The sequence below is a fragment of the Trichomycterus rosablanca genome, chromosome 14, assembly GCF_030014385.1.
Source record: "Trichomycterus rosablanca isolate fTriRos1 chromosome 14, fTriRos1.hap1, whole genome shotgun sequence".
In the NCBI taxonomy this organism is placed as follows: Eukaryota; Metazoa; Chordata; class Actinopteri; order Siluriformes; family Trichomycteridae; genus Trichomycterus; species Trichomycterus rosablanca.
This window is the reverse complement of record NC_086001.1, coordinates 29,040,943-29,056,580: the sequence shown is the minus strand read 5'-3', so window position 1 is coordinate 29,056,580 and position 15,638 is coordinate 29,040,943. Positions and strand designations below refer to the sequence as shown.

At 39.4% G+C, this 15,638-nt stretch overlaps 2 protein-coding genes and 2 non-coding genes across 4 annotated transcripts; 2 read left to right on the top strand and 2 right to left on the bottom strand.

Moving 5' to 3' along the window:
• Positions 1–1,213: 1,213 nt before the first annotated feature.
• LOC134325978 (uncharacterized) lies at positions 1,214–2,311 on the bottom strand (the record flags this gene model as incomplete). Its single annotated transcript, XM_063008174.1, has 2 exons — positions 1,214–1,992; positions 2,188–2,311. Coding segments are annotated over 2 exons (903 nt in total), but the record flags the coding sequence as incomplete, so codon positions are not given.
• A 2,709-nt stretch (positions 2,312–5,020) lies between these two features.
• trnai-aau (transfer RNA isoleucine (anticodon AAU)) lies at positions 5,021–5,094 on the top strand. The gene has a single exon. It is a non-coding gene; the product is annotated as a tRNA-Ile (tRNA).
• Positions 5,095–9,886: 4,792 nt separating this feature from the next.
• On the top strand, positions 9,887–9,958 carry trnaq-uug (transfer RNA glutamine (anticodon UUG)). The gene has a single exon. It is a non-coding gene; the product is annotated as a tRNA-Gln (tRNA).
• Positions 9,959–12,713: 2,755 nt separating this feature from the next.
• On the bottom strand, positions 12,714–15,291 carry LOC134326277 (uncharacterized). The gene is made up of 6 exons (XM_063008444.1): positions 15,204–15,291; positions 14,890–15,004; positions 14,604–14,806; positions 14,048–14,253; positions 13,799–13,958; positions 12,714–13,223 (listed from the first exon to the last, which is right to left on the bottom strand). Exons 1-6 carry the CDS (start codon positions 15,289–15,291, stop codon positions 13,087–13,089), a joined length of 909 nt encoding a protein of 302 aa, XP_062864514.1. The 3' UTR covers positions 12,714–13,086.
• Positions 15,292–15,638: the final 347 nt, after the last annotated feature.

Genomic DNA, 15,638 nt, shown 5'->3' with positions numbered 1-15,638 from the left:
GTTAAACTTAGTCTAAGTTCATCCATCGTTTGAAAGCGACCTGAGGTTCATGACAAACAGACTTGTTAGCGGTGGTTTGTAAGGGGCTCTTTAGTCTTGCTAAGATAACGGACCGGCATCTTCGTTTTTGTCATCTCTTCCTCCGCCGTCTTCGTCACCTTCCGTTGGGTGTGGTCTCAAGTTCGTCTCGGCTGTAGGAGAGGAGACTTAATGAGTGAATTCAGTTTAAATATTAATTTATAAAAACTTACCCATGATGATTTACCAGGTCGTTTGTTACAGTTTCCTTTCCAGTCGTACCTCCACAAAAACCAAAACACTTAATCTGTAAAAGAAAGACACGTGCATGAATGTGATGAGGTTCTAAGATCTCTGAATATAATCCTGATCATCCCTAATGAACCCAAATGAAATTCATACTGCACATTCACTGCACTATACTGCACACCCAACATACTGACACCCTTATACTGCACCTCTACCTGTTACTGCAACACAGTCAGTATACATACTGTAACCAAACGTATTCACATACTTTACACCACACACACAATAATTTTCTAATGTTGTGCTCACGAATAAAAGTCAAGAAGTTTTAAGTTAAAAAATAGATCATTTAGGGTTTTTTCTCTGCTCTTAAACATAGTAGAGGGCCACTTAAGAACACACCAGGATTAAGTAAATTGTCAAAGTGCATCTTTTAAAGGAACTATAACAAAGTACATACATAACACATAAAAAAAACAGTTTAAAGTAGAAAGCACTTACTAGTCTAGAGGTTAGCAAGTGGAGCAGTGAAATCCTCAATTTGTTTTGGATTATTTTTTCCAAGTGCATTTGTGATGGACCTGAGTAGGCCGAGCTTTTCATTATGTTGTTGTAGCAGCAGCTCTAATACAGTCAACATTTCTCTCTCCATTACTGTTAGTAAAATATCATTTACAATATTCAGTTTCTAAATACACACACACACACAAACACACACACATCTTGTACACACGTAATATTTACATTTACATTTTCAGCATTTAGCAGACGCTCTTATCCAGAGCGACTTACAGAAGTGCTTCCACAGTGAACATTTCATTCTTTAAGTTTAGATAGACAACAGTCGAAGAACACAACTCTGCTAAAACCTGTTAGAACCAAAGTGCCTTTTTTTTTTTTTTTAAATGGAAAAGAATGGAATAAAGTGTTAGTAAATAAGTACAAATCAGCCTAAGTGTTTAGTAAAAAGGTGTGTTTTTAATCGTTTTTTAAAGACAGCAAGAGACTCAGCTGTTCGAACAGACAGAGGAAGTTCGTTCCACAATTTGGGCGCTAGAACAGAGAACAGCCTTGATGCTTGTCTTCCTTTAGTCCTGGATGGAGGCTCAAGTCGAGCTAGACTAGAGGCTCGGAGGTTGCGTGGTACAGAGCGGGGTTTGATTAGACCCCGAAGGTAGCTTGGGGCTGGTCCATTTTTGGCTTTGTAGGCGAGCGTCAGTGTTTTAAACTGAATGCGTGCAGCTACAGGAAGCCAGTGAAGAGAACGCAGCAGTGGGGTGATGTGGCAGTGTTTAGGTTGGTTAAAGACCAGACGGGCAGCTGCATTTTGAATGAGCTGTAAGGGTTTAATAGTGGCCATGGGAGCTCCTGCCAGGAGGGAGTTGCAGTAGTCCAACCGAGAGATTACAAGTGATTGCACCAGAATCTGGGTAGCTTCTCTGGAGAGAAATGGCCGAATCTTCCTGATGTTGTACAGGAGGAACCGGCACGATCTCGTCATGTTGGCTATATAAGGAGAAAAGGTCAGCTGGTTATCCAGGACAACACCAAGACTTCTTACCTTATCAGATGGTCTAATCTGGAAGTCATCCAGAGAAATGACTAGGTCCTGGGTTGGAGACTGATCTCCAGGAATGAGCAACATCTCTGTCTTGCTGGGATTAAGTTTTAGATGATGAGCCGACATCCATTGTGAGATATCTTGCAGACATGCTGAGATGCGAGCTGAGACTTGTGTGTCTGAAGGAGGAAATGACAGAACGAGCTGAGTGTCATCTGCATAGGAGTGGTAGGAGAAGCCATGGGAGGCTATGACCTTACCCAGAGAGCGGGTGTAGATAGAGAAGAGAAGTGGGCCAAGTACAGAGCCCTGAGGAACACCGGTTGAGAGAGTGCATGGGGTAGATATGGATCCCCTCCATGACACTTGGTAGGAGCGCCCTTCCAGGTAGGAGGCCATCCATTGCCATGCTGAACCTGTTACTCCAAGGTTGGAGAGAGTGGTCATGAGAATGCCGTGATTCACTGTGTCGAAGGCTGCAGAAAGGTCAAGAAGAATAAGAACAGATGACAGTTTGGCTGCTTTGGCTGCATAAAGCTTCTCAGTAACAGCTACCAGTGCTGTTTCCGTAGAATGCGCTGCCTTGAAGCCAGACTGGTACGGATCGTGGAGGTCATTCTGAGTAAGAAAGGCAGATAGTTGGTTATAGACAGCACGTTCAAGAATTTTGGATAGAAAAGAGAGGAGTGAGACAGGTCTGTAGTTGTTAATGTCTGTAGTGTCTAGTGTAGGTTTCTTAAGAAGGGGAATGACCTGAGCCTTCTTAAAAGCAGTAGGGACAACACCTGATGTCAGGGAGTTGTTGATGATGGGTGTGATGAAGGGGATTAGGTCCTGCGAGAGGTCTTTGAGGATGGTGGATGGTATAGGGTCAAGTGTGCATGTAGTGGGATTGCTGGATGAGAGGAGCTGTGTAACCTCATCCATGGTGAGTGGGGTGAAGCTGGTGAGTGTGTTGGTGGGTTGTACACACATCATACACACACCTTATACACACATGTAATACACACACACATCAGTACACAATCACACGTCATACACATGTATGAGGTGTCAGTACCAGGGTGTGTCATGGTATGGGGGTGTGTCAGTACCAGGGTGTGTCATGGTATGGGGTGTGATTCACTGGGTGGAATTAACAAACCACTCTGGACAGGTTGCCAGACAAACGTAAACAAACACACTTATACCTAGGGTACTCCGTTACCCCCAGGACATGGGGAGAACATGCAAACTCCACCCGACGTTTGGCATTGGCACGAGTGACCAAAGGTTTGGCTATAGCAGCCCGGCCGTGTATATTGACCCTGTGGAGCTCCCGACGGACAGTTCTGGTGGAAACAGGAGAGTTGAGGTGCACATTTAATTCTGCCGTGATTTGGGCAGCCGTGGTTTTATGTTTTTTGGATACAATCCGGGTTAGCACCCGAACATCCCTTTCAGACAGCTTCCTCTTGCGTCCACAGTTAATCCTGTCGGATGTGGTTTGTCCTTCTTGGTGGTATGCTGACATTACCCTGGATACCGTGGCTCTTGATACATCACAAAGACTTGCTGTCTTGGTCACAGATGCGCCAGCAAGACGTGCACCAACAATTTGTCCTCTTTTGAACTCTGGTATGTCACCCATAATGTTGTGTGCATTGCAATATTTTGAGCAAAACTGTGCTCTTACCCTGCTAATTGAACCTTCACACTCTGCTCTTACTGGTGCAATGTGCAATTAATGAAGATTGGCCACCAGACTGGTCCAATTTAGCCATGAAACCTCCCACACTAAAATGACAGGTGTTTCAGTTATTTTGTCCAACCCCTGTATATACACACTCAATATTATATTTATACACTCAATATTATATATATATAAACGATGCGTTTGATCTCTGCAGGTGGTGGTTCATCATACACAACAATCAGCTTCTCTACAAGAAGAGGTTTAAGGTAGGTCACATGACTTTACATGATCTAAATCAGCTCTCTCCTGGACCCATAATGCACCCTCATCTTTTGGGCGCATCACAGCAGAGGTCGACTTCTGTGCCGGGCTGTGTCCCACACCGCCCCGTCATGTTTAAGTCTGGGACGATTTCACCGGCGTTTATATCATTGACTGTATAAATAAGAAGGTTTTATGTTCTATTCCCCCAGCGTGACTTCACGGTACTGGCGGAAGACCTGCAGCGCTGTTCGGTCCAGAGCTGTGAGGACGCCGGGCGAAGCTTCTGCTTCCGTGTGGTCACGCCCACAAGGTAAGACCAGATCTATAATCATCAGAGATAGACAGACAGACAGATGATCAATAGACAGACAGACAGGTAGATAGACAGACTATTTATCTATCTGTCTATCCATCTGTCTGTCTGAATGTCTGTCTATCTATCTGTTTATCTATCTACTCAATCTGTCTATCTGTCTGCATCCTATATAATCTGTATCAATCACCGTGTGTGTACAGGAGCTGTACGTTCCAGGCCGACTGTGAGGCAGGTAGACGGGCGTGGATCAGCGCCATTCAGAACCTGACTGAGAGAGAAGAAGGAACAGTCGAGAGCGAGGTGAATTATCATTACCACTATACTCCGGGAGGGGAGGGGTTCGGTTCTCGACTCTGTAACATCAGTTTAATGCGTCTAAATCAGCAGGAATCAGACGGGTACGAGAATGATTCAGAATCAGGGTCACACCCACTTTAATGATTAAAGCTAGCATGGCTGAGAGTCAGGTGAGCATGTTCTGTGTATCAGGACTTTCTAACCTGAGTAATTTAATCACTGAAAGTAAGAATATCACCCTGTTCTTCTACCATCTTTAATTCTGGCTTCATTTCACCTAATGAACGTGGCATGATCTTTATAAATGGTTACAATCAATTTTATCAATAAAATTTTGTCAATTTTGTCAATAAAAAAGAGAACTGCTGTGTAATTTAGTGAATTCTTGCACTGCACATGGCAGAGGACTAAAAGAAATTTAGAGCGTGTAGAATAAAAGTATTAGGAAAGTATGAGGTTACAGCATCAGCTTTTATTTATTCTTAAAAGAAAAATACATGAACCTCGGTCATCTCACACGAAGATCTGTTCTGCTCAACAACAGTAAAGCTCTCCATCATTTCTGTGTGGCAGCTCCATAACTGAAGGGCTGTCAGTGTAGAATCGGGTATGTGGGTATATGACCTGCCCTTTGTACACAGGCCGGTTAGCTCAGTTGGTTAGAGCGTGGTGCTAATAACGCCAAGGTCGAGGGTTCGATCCCCGTATGGGCCACACCCACTTTTGGACTTAAACTAACAAACAAGTGAGGTCAATAGTACCTGCTAGTTAGAGAAGGCCAGAGAAGGCTGGCCAAAAGTGACCAAACCCCTGGCCCTTTTGCCCAATTAGTTAGGTAAAGATTAAAACAGACAAGGGTGAAAGCAGGTTAAAAACTATGGTCAAGTGTGTTTCTAAAGCCGATGGCTTTAAGAACGGTCACCATCAAGCTGGCGTTCTGCTTGTTACTCTTGAACTTTAAGAATGTGCTCAGCTTCCAGTTGTTACTTTTGCACAATAACGTTTTTTCAACTTTCTGCCAGTTACCTGGAGAGGTGCGATGGCCAAGTGGTAAGGCGTCGGTCTCGTAAACCGAAAATCACGGGTTCTGTCCCTGTAACATGCATGCTCTCGTTTTAAAACATGACCAATATGCTCTAGTTCACATTCCCTCTAGGCTAATTTAAGAATCACATTTCATTTCCTAATTTCCCTTGCAGGTCTTATTTACCACATTAATGCTGTGCTTCCACACCAGCACATTTCCTCTACATAGGGATTGGCAGCTTAGAGGTACTGCATGTCGTGCCTGTATGAGCTCCAGAGTGTCACAATCCCTTGAAATATCCAGGTACTTAGTCAGACTCAATCACAAGCCCGTTTTAAACTTCACCCAGCTGACTGAGCAAAGGTACAGGAGTTAGATGAATTTTGGATGGGACTTTCTATTGGCTTGCATGACATGATGGAGCTTGTTAACCGAGTGTTTAATGTCTTTTGGAGCCAACCGGTTCAGAGAGCCAGTTCTTAACCGCTACCACAGAAGACTATGCAAGTGTGCTGTTAAATCTGCAATCCCTCACTTGACAGAGGCTAGAGATTCTTGCTCCTGGTTCTGCTTCTCTTTTTGCAAAGACTCTCGTACCCGTTGGAGGTTTACAGTGGTGTATAGTAATGAAGTAATAATACTTTGTTAATAATACTAGTTTTTTGGAGTATCTGTACTTTACTGGAGTATAAAAAAATTCGGCAACTTTCACTTTTACTCCACTACATTTCCGAACCACAAATAAAACGTTTCACTACATTAGCTTGTAATTAATTCAGTGCAGACATGATGTGTCCCATCATTTTTAAAAACTCACCTACAGACAAATATTTCCTCAGATTTCTTCTGTATTACACTGTGTGATAAAGGCGTGTTCCCAGACTACCACAAAACAAGTAGAAAAGGGCACTCTTTGGTAATGTAGGGCGAATGCTTGAAAGCACTGAAAAGAATTAGCAGGAGCACAGAAGTTGTTCTTTTTCCCCGTCACCTTCATTTTTGGCCACAACAATCAAAATATTTACAAGCGCGCTATGAGAAAAAAAATAGAAAACTCAACCTCTACCACCAGAGGAAACAGACTTGTGACTGCAAAGTCACTTAAGTCACATTCATTGATGTTTACAAGTCACAGGCCTAGCATAGCTTTTAGCCCTTCTCCAGAAAAAAGAACCCCCTACACCTTTTCCAGAGCTGTATTTAAACAGGTAGCTCCTCCCCTGGATCATACCATACCTCATACAGGTAAAGACAAAATATATATAAAAAATAAATATCTAGTTCACAGAGCATCAAATATGGCAAAATTTTATGAGTTACAAACAATACTCAAACCCATTCAGTAACAACATTTCCAATATTTACAGCATATGCTTATCTAACATTTCTTCTCTTTTACAGGTTCTTCACCCCTCACCTTCTACAGAGTATGGACTCACTGTAGATACAGCCCAAAAAAGATTATTTAAATATAGCTTATTTTACCCAGCTATTTAGATTATACTAATGGTTGAGCAGATCATTAAAGGGTTAAAAGTGCCACACGTTTAGTTAAACTTGCTTGAGTTTTGCTTTTAAATTAATTCTGCCAAAATTCAGTTTTTTTAGGTTATTGGGATATATACAGTATCTATAACTTGAATGTACTACCCAAGTCAAAAAATGGAATGGTATAGACAATGCAAATAAAATAGATGCAGTGTTTCTTACATTTACATCGACTCTTATTCCATCTTTTATGAACCCAAAATATTTCATGTTTTGTCTGGTCAACTTCATTCTTAACATACACATACGTGCATTTTAAGCTACAACACATTCTAAAAAAAGTTGGAACAGGGCAATTTAGTCCTCGTAATAAGGTTAAAAACAACTAAATAATGACGTGATTTCAAATAGGTGATGTGAACAGCTGATTATAATCATGAATTGGCACAGATCATGTTCAGATGGAAGGAAGACAAAAGCTTGTTAAGGTGGTTTACAGGCTTAAAAGAACAATCTTATATTTTTCTAAATGACCGCTTCAGTTTATACTAACAGCATTTACTTTTACTTCTACTTTTAATACTTAAGTACATTTAATATCAAATTACTTTTAATACTTAAGTACATTAAACATCAGATACTTTTAGACTTTTACTCAAGTAATATTTTAAAAGGTGACTTTTATATGGAGGTAAATATGTAGCAAAAGTTTTGCACCTGTGAAAACGAAATCTGTAAAATTTGTACCTGTAAAAAATAAATTTGTAACTGTAAAAAAAATCTGTAAATTTTTTATCTGTAAAAAATAAATCTGTAACTGTAAAAAAGATTTGTACCTGTAAAAAATTAATTTGTGCAACAAATATCTCAGTCAGCGTGTTGCAAAACTGATCTGTACCTGTAGCTGCAGGGGCGGGGCTTAGGGGCGCAGGGGGCGGGACTACTGGGGAGATAGACGTAATTACCGACTGAATCAAAAGATCCAGTGTAGTTGGATCAGAACGTCATAAGTCATCATTTTATATGTTATACAAACTACTTTAAAGAGTCGGATCACTATCATTAGCTGTCATTAAAAAATGAATCGCGGGTCAATACAAAGACAAACCATCTCATCTAATATAAAATAGAATAAATAATGTATAACAGTTTAATGATGTACCACACATACAGTGAAGCAAAACACAAAACCCCTACACTTGTAAAAAGCTTCACTTAAATAATAATAAAATGTCAAAAATACATCAAATCACCTAAATATTATCTACATAACACAAACAGCAAAAACAAGTGAATGTGGAAGCATGTGTGTGTGTGTGTGTGTGTGCATGTTTATGAATATTAACAGAATTGATACGTATGTTAGACACACATAGATACATGAAGTGATGTAGACACACATATTAACTCCTCAGCAATAATAATGATGCACTATGTGGCAAAAATTATCTGGACACCTTACCATGAGCTTGTTGGACATCTCATTTCAAATACAAACAGTATTAAAATCAAGTGACTTCTGTGTGATCATTAGTGACTTGTGATCTCCTGAACAGGTGCACAAACATCAAATCATCTGCTTCAGAGCGACATGGAGGGACGGGCCAACTGTGTCCTGAACTTAATGTAATTTTCCAACAGTGGAACGTTTTGTTGTGATTTTGATACTTGGGTGGCAATATTTAACTAAAATTACTTTTATTTAGTGTTTAAAACGTCTAAATGACCTCGGTTTTGTCAGTTGATTTCAGTCAATTATATCAATCACGTAAGTTTAAATCACTTGAGATGTAAAAGTAAAGTCAGAAGTTGTGTGTTTTTGCTTTATTTACTTAGCAAATGGCTAATCATTATGTTTAGTTTTTGTGGTGTCAGGGTTCCATGGTGTAATGGTTAGCACTCTGGACTCTGAATCCAGTGATCCAAGTTCAAATCTCAATGGGACCTTGCTGCTTTTATTTGGGGCCCGATGTGAGGTCCAAGATTGAGAAACATTAGCAGTTTCAGGATGGTAGCACTCAGCGCATGTGCAGTACAACAGCATCACAACTGCTTGTGTTAATTTTAGGGCTGTCGAAGTTAACGCGATAATAACGCATTAACGCGATTTCAATTTAACGCGATTAAAAATAATAGTGCCGTTAACGCAAATTCTAGTTAATGTTGAGACTTGACTGGTAGAACTACAACGCTCGGTTACATTATGTTAACAAACCGCAAATGAAAAACGGTGGCAAGTCCGACACTAATGTCGGACTTGCCACCGTTTTTCATTTGCGGTTTGTTAACATAATGTAACCGAGCGTTGTAGTGATGCACTTATAAAGAAATAAATACACGCTATATTCACAAGTTGTCGGGAGCAGAACACTTTTATTAACTTATTCTGTTAAGGTACCAAATACCGAAAAGCTGAGTCAAGCACGTTAGTCCATGCACTATGGAAGCCCCAAAGGGTCAAAACACACTCACTTCGTGTAGAAACGGCCATCAAACCATTGTCACAATGGTGACCGCTGATCTACAATGTTTGCTGATGGAGAAATTCTAAACTACAATCTGACATTTACTGCCTAGTATGTGAGTGAATAAAACTCCCTTACAGTTTTCTCTTGTCCCAGCAGTTTTTAACATCAGTACATTTAGCATAAAATGTGTTCACCATTTTAATTGTAACATTTCACTTAAAAATCCTTGTTTTCTATAACATTTACACAGATTTTTTTTAATGCGATTAATCGCGATTAACTATATGAAATTCTGAGATTAATCGCGATTAAAAATTTTAATCGTTTGACAGCCCTAGTTAATTTCCATCCATTCATCCAGCCTGAATATTATAATAGCACTAGTAGTGTTATAGTGTTCCACATGTGACTGCTCCATCCCAAAATATAATCGCAAATCATTGTTTACAGCGCCATCTAACAGCCAACCTGCCCTTAAATTACTAATTATTAACTTTGGGGCTTAAGTAAAACCTCACTGTGTGGTTCCATGGTGTAAAGGTTAGCACTCTGGACTTTGAATCCAGTGATCCGAGTTCAAATCTCGGTAGAACCTGGTTTTATTTAGGTAAAAACACTGTTATCAATGCTGAGTAGAGAATAGTGTTCCACATATGACTGCTCTATGCCGAATTGTAACACCAAAAGGCAAATCATTGTTTACAGCGCAATCTACCGGCCAACTGGGTCCTAAACTTAACTCAGCTTTAGAGGTTTAGAAACGTTAGCAGTTTCAGGATGGTATCGTTCAGCGCATGTGCAAGTACAACACAGCGCTTGTGGGGTGTAGACCACGATTACTTGTGCTAGTTGTGTCGACCAAGCAGATCACCATTCAGGAAGGTACATCAGTGCCAAAATACGAGCCAGTTTGTTCAGTAAAAGCCAACAGCAGCGAATAAACGTAAGAGTTACCTTAGATTACATGTTAACTTCCATCTATCCATTCAGCTTAAATACCATAAACACTACATACAAAACATGTGGAGCTATTCTTACTACAGTAAAACACACTGAACTGACTTTTAAAGTGAAGTTCGAAATGTTGTACAGAGATCGTTCCCATCTAGTGGTGCTAGATAAATTACAGCTTGTTACTTGGGTACAGATTTGTGACATTATTATTAAATTGTGGTTGTTGTGTTTGTTGTTATTTTTAACTGTTCATTTTTTAAGTGTAAAATCATAAACAGCACCGTCTATAAATAATGAATCTTGTGCTTCCACTTGAGATTTTTGTTTACGTGAACAATGTCTGAAATTTGACGAGCTTGATTATTTGTAATATGTGTTAAGATGATGAATGAACATAAACACTTGTTTTTAAAGTTTTTATTTATTTATTTTAGTTTCAATACAACGTGACCCTGACAAGTTTAAAAAAAGCAAAAATGAAGTGTCCCAAGTGTTTTTGTAACGTGTTGTAGACCTGCAATGGTGACTATTTTTGGTATACAGGAAAGAAAAGGCTGAATGCAGGTGAAAATGTGTTATTTGGCAACCAGCACTGTGTAAATATTAGACAGAACACATGATGGGTTATTTTAACTTGTTGGGTTGTGCAGTTTAACCATTAGTTCTTCATCTGGTCGTGATGTTAGTGAATTAAACCTACATCTCTCTGATGGTCTGACTGATAAGTTGTCTGTTCTGACATGCTGCAATTGCGCCACAGAGACAGAGTTACAGTTGTTTTATTGGACGGTACACACAGGTCACATGACTTGCTAACTTTTACAGAAGGGCAATTAAGTTTGGCTAATTGAAATAATGGCATGTTTCTGACCTGAATGAGAGCAGCATTAAAAAGATCTCACACTTGTCAGAGACAACGTTTGAAGCCCAGGTCAATAGGACCTGCTAGTTAGAGAAGGCTCACTTGTTTGTTAGTTTAAGTCCTAAAGTGGGTGTGGTTCATACAGGGGTTGAACCAACGACCTTGGCGTTATTAGCTCCACGCGCTAAACAACTGAGCTAACCGGCCGGTGTGCAAAGACAGGGCATATACCCACATACCCGATTCGACACTGACAGCCCTTCAGTTATGGAGCTGTCAAATCATTGTTTACAGTGCCATCCAACAGCCAACTTGCTCTTAAATTACTAATTATTAACTTTTGGGCTTAAGTAAGACCTCACTGTGTGGTTCCATGGTGTAATGGTTAGCACTCTGGACTTGGAATCCAGTGATCGGAGTTTAAATCAAGGTGGAACCTGATTTTATTTAGGTAAAAACACTGTTATCAATGCTGAGTAGAGAATAGTGTTCCACATATGACTGCTCTATGCCGAATTGTAACACCAAAGGGCAAATCATTGTTTATAGCGCCATCTACCTAAAGGTTTAGAAACTTTAGCAGTTTCAGGATGGTAGTGTTCAGCGCATGTGCAGTACAGAGCGCTTGTGGGGTGTAGACCGCGATTACTTGTGCTAGTTGTGTCAACCAAGCAGATCACCATTCAGGAGGGTATATCAGTGCCAAAATACGAGCCAGTTTGTTCAGTAAAACTTTATAAGCCAACAGCAGCTAATAAACTTAAGAGTCACCTTAGATTACATCCCAGATAGCAAAATAATTCTGGCCCAGATCTGGCCCATATCCCCCATTTTCATCTGGCCCACTTGCCACATGGATTGACGGCGATTGGGCGGACCGCTCCCAGTTGCAAGATTTGGGCCACATATGCACCAGATTAGGGCCACACGTCAGCCAAAAGTGAAGCACACGACTGGGCCAAATCTGGACCAGAAGCTGACCACAAGATGTGGGCCATATCTGGAACAGATCTGCACCAGACTCATTTTAGACAGTAAAACGATTCTGGCCCAGATCTGGCCCACATTCCCCATTTTCATCCGGCTCACTTGCCGCATGGATTGACGGCACTTGGGTGGACCACTCCCGGCTGCAGACTTGGTCATATAGACACCATTTCATAGCACTTTTTACACTCTTAAGCAACTCCAAACATCTAAAACATGAAATTCTTCTTAATGCATAATGATAAACTCACTAGTGTTGCTAAATAAATGAGTCCTGAACGCATTTTTCAGCAGTGAGCTGTTGGGAAAAACCATGCAGTGTTTTAGCAATTAAAAAGCAGTATATTTTGCAATTTCACTTTTGTTGCAGTCTTTACAGGCCTTCACACAGGATACTGGAATGAAATAATTTTTAAACTTAAAATACTTAGCCTTGATTTCTATCCAAGACACAGGTGAAATTGCATCATATATAGCAATATATACTATATACTATCTCAATGCCATCTGAAAGCAAAAAATGGAAGCAAACACTGGAATAGTGCAAAACTATTTAATTTATCTAACATTCAAACTACTGTCCTGCTTTCTCTTTCCATTGCCCATTTTCCATTGTAAACATTTAAAATAAACACTGAAATCATAGTGCACACAATACTTGTATTTCTTTAAAACCAAAACTAACTAAAGTTACAAAAAAAGAGGATGCTGCCGTAACTTCCTCTCTTCTTCTCCGTCCAATACAATGGTCAGCATGAAACTCAGGAACAAGTGAATATTTGGAAACAGCACCAACATCTTTAACAATCAAACAGTCCAAAGTTAACAAAGAGAAATTCTCTCTTTCTGTCCGTTGCATAGACAGCATCCAAGTAGGACCAGAGAGCTACAAATGATAAGAAGAGGGGGGGACGGGGACCTTACAAGACAGACCGTCTCTCCTGCCGTAACTTCCTCCCTCCTTCTCTATCTATTGCTAAATGTAGCCATCTTTTTATGTAGAACTCAATTTCTTGATTTGTTGCCAGTCTGGTGAGCTGATTTCTTCTAACAGCTCCTTTATGGAAAAAACAAACAACAACAAAAAAAACAGAGATTATAATGCTTAATAAAGCAAGTGTTATTACAGAACGTGACACTCATAAATGCACTACTGAGCTCAAAATTTTAATTTAAATCCATCTGCCGTTTTAACAAAATGTTTAAAATAGCTGTTGCCTTTTATCCTTTTTAAAATGAAAAACGTTAACCATGCGAAATTAACCTTTTCACACTCATGCTGAATTTAACACTTCATTTATCACAGCTGACATTTTGATTAAATAATTTTCTTTTAATCTCATTCTGATTTATCGACAACTTCTCATAACTTTTCAAATGGGTCAACATCTTAACAAATCCACATCATTTTACCTCACACACCAAACAATGCATTTCAATATAAAAGCTACTCTTTTGCTTAAACCCTTAATTTCTATTTTTTCATTCCTTAAGTTGCAGTGGAACAAAAGTGGGCAACAAGTACACTATTTTTATCACACAGAAACATTGTGGCTTTAAAGCATTAAGTCAATTTCAAGGAATCAGAGTTTATGGTAACCAAACAAGTCAGTAGTATAAAACAGCACTTACCAGCAATCACATCTTTTAGTAACAAGCTGTTGAATGCCGTTTTCCCATTTATGCCCCGCCAGTTCAACTTCTTGGCCAGAGAGTTAGTCACAGTTCGCTTCATAATTCGCCACATGGTATCCTTCAGGTCCACCCCTCCATTAAGCCCCAAAGCAGTGATCTGCAAACAATTATGCACTAACTGTGTGTCCAAGATACAGACCTTTCATCAAGAAAATTCAGAAAGACGTAAAAGTAATGTATTATTACCATTTTGTTTTTAAGCTCTTGTTCATTTTTCAGAACATTCTCCAGATCAAGCAGTGACTCAAGATCTGTAAGCGGCAGTGCCCCTTCATCAAAATCTTGCTCGCTTGGACCTCCAGTACTTCCTTGTATAGCCTGAACAGTCCTCAGGATGATCTTCAATTGGTCTATGACCATTTCTTGTTTTATCAGTAGATGATGTAGAGCAGCTGAAAAACAATAAAAACAATCAATACATGATAACAGAAAGGGTTAGACTTAGGATACAGGCAGATTTTAAAAAATTGTATATAAATGTCATTAGTCATGCTAATACTATTTACCCAGTAATTAAAAGCAGTGAAATTAATATTAATTTAGACTGAAAGAAATCTCGGGTTTGATTCCCGGTCTGGGTACCCACACTGTGCTACACTCATTGGGCAAGACTCCTGACATGTTGACCTATCTGTAATACAAGTAACCTTGTAAGTCGCTCAGAATAAAAGCATCAAGTTAAACAGTAATAAGAACACTGACTTAGAACATCATATTGTAAACAAGTTATAAAATTACTCACATGCAAAATCATGAGTCTGAGAGGGCCATCTTCTGATTTGAGATGTTCCATGTCCGGTCTCGGGGCTCACTGGTCTTGGTTGAATCTTGGAGCTAGCCAATCCTGGGTTTGGATGCTTTATTGCTGGTGGTGGTGGGAGTTTTTTGCTCTTTTTGATAGGGAGCTCATCATCACTTTCACTGTCAAGAAGTCTTTTGTTGGGTCTTGTGAGGGTAATACATAGAAAACTAAATTATTTTAAATGACAAGCATTACAATATAGGAAAATAACTTTTAACTAATTTACATTTTTTTTCTCTTGGATTTTTTTGCCATTGTGTCATCTTGATCTTCTTCCGCTGTGTGGATGTCGGTCATGGCTTCTGCCTCAGGGAGTTTCAAACGTGCACTGTTATAGTTGTCTGAAGAGAAACAAAGGAAAAAAGGGCAAATTTTGTTAAATGAGTTGCAAGTACAGTTTGAACTCCTTGTAGACAGAAGAAACCATTCCCACAATGCAAAAAACTTTGTACAATGTACATTAATTTGAAGGTACGTCTCCACAAGTATTAACCAGAGTTAAACTCCATCAATCTGCAAATAAATCCTTTATGTACATACCAGTTGTATATAAAATCTTTATACTGAATGACTCCCAATGGTCTCCAGGCTGCTCTTGATTCCGTGTAGCTCTCATGATGTCACTCATTTTATATGTCAGCGACCACTGACACATTCCATTTTTAACCCAAATTGATGGGACAACTGCAACTTCGTTTGTTTGTAAAAACTCTACAATATAATACATTATCTAAAAATCAAGCAAGCACACACACACACACACACAGACAATTATAAATTATGGAGAGTAGTATTAATAAGAATATTGTATTATATAAGTATTGGCATCAATAAGCAGTAACGTCAATGAAATTGTAATGATAGCATTTACAACAAACAGTAATAGCTGAAATTAAATCATACTCACATACACAACTAAGAGCCAATCAGTCAGCACTCGGTCTGTCTGCACAGAGACCATGAATCACAGTTAAA

What these genes read in the sequence shown, in the direction of transcription:
- LOC134326277 (XM_063008444.1), bottom strand. Translation starts at nt 15,291, where the DNA reads ATGAGTGACATCATGAGAGCTACACGGAATCAAGAGCAGCCTGGAGAC. An exon ending in TCAGACTCATGATTTTGCAT is followed by an intron (nt 14,254 to 14,603) that starts GTGAGTAATTTT and finishes ATTGTTTTTCAG; the next exon opens with CTGCTCTACATCATCTACTG. An exon ending in AAGAGCTTAAAAACAAAATG is followed by an intron (nt 13,959 to 14,047) that starts GTAATAATACAT and finishes AATTGTTTGCAG; the next exon opens with ATCACTGCTTTGGGGCTTAA.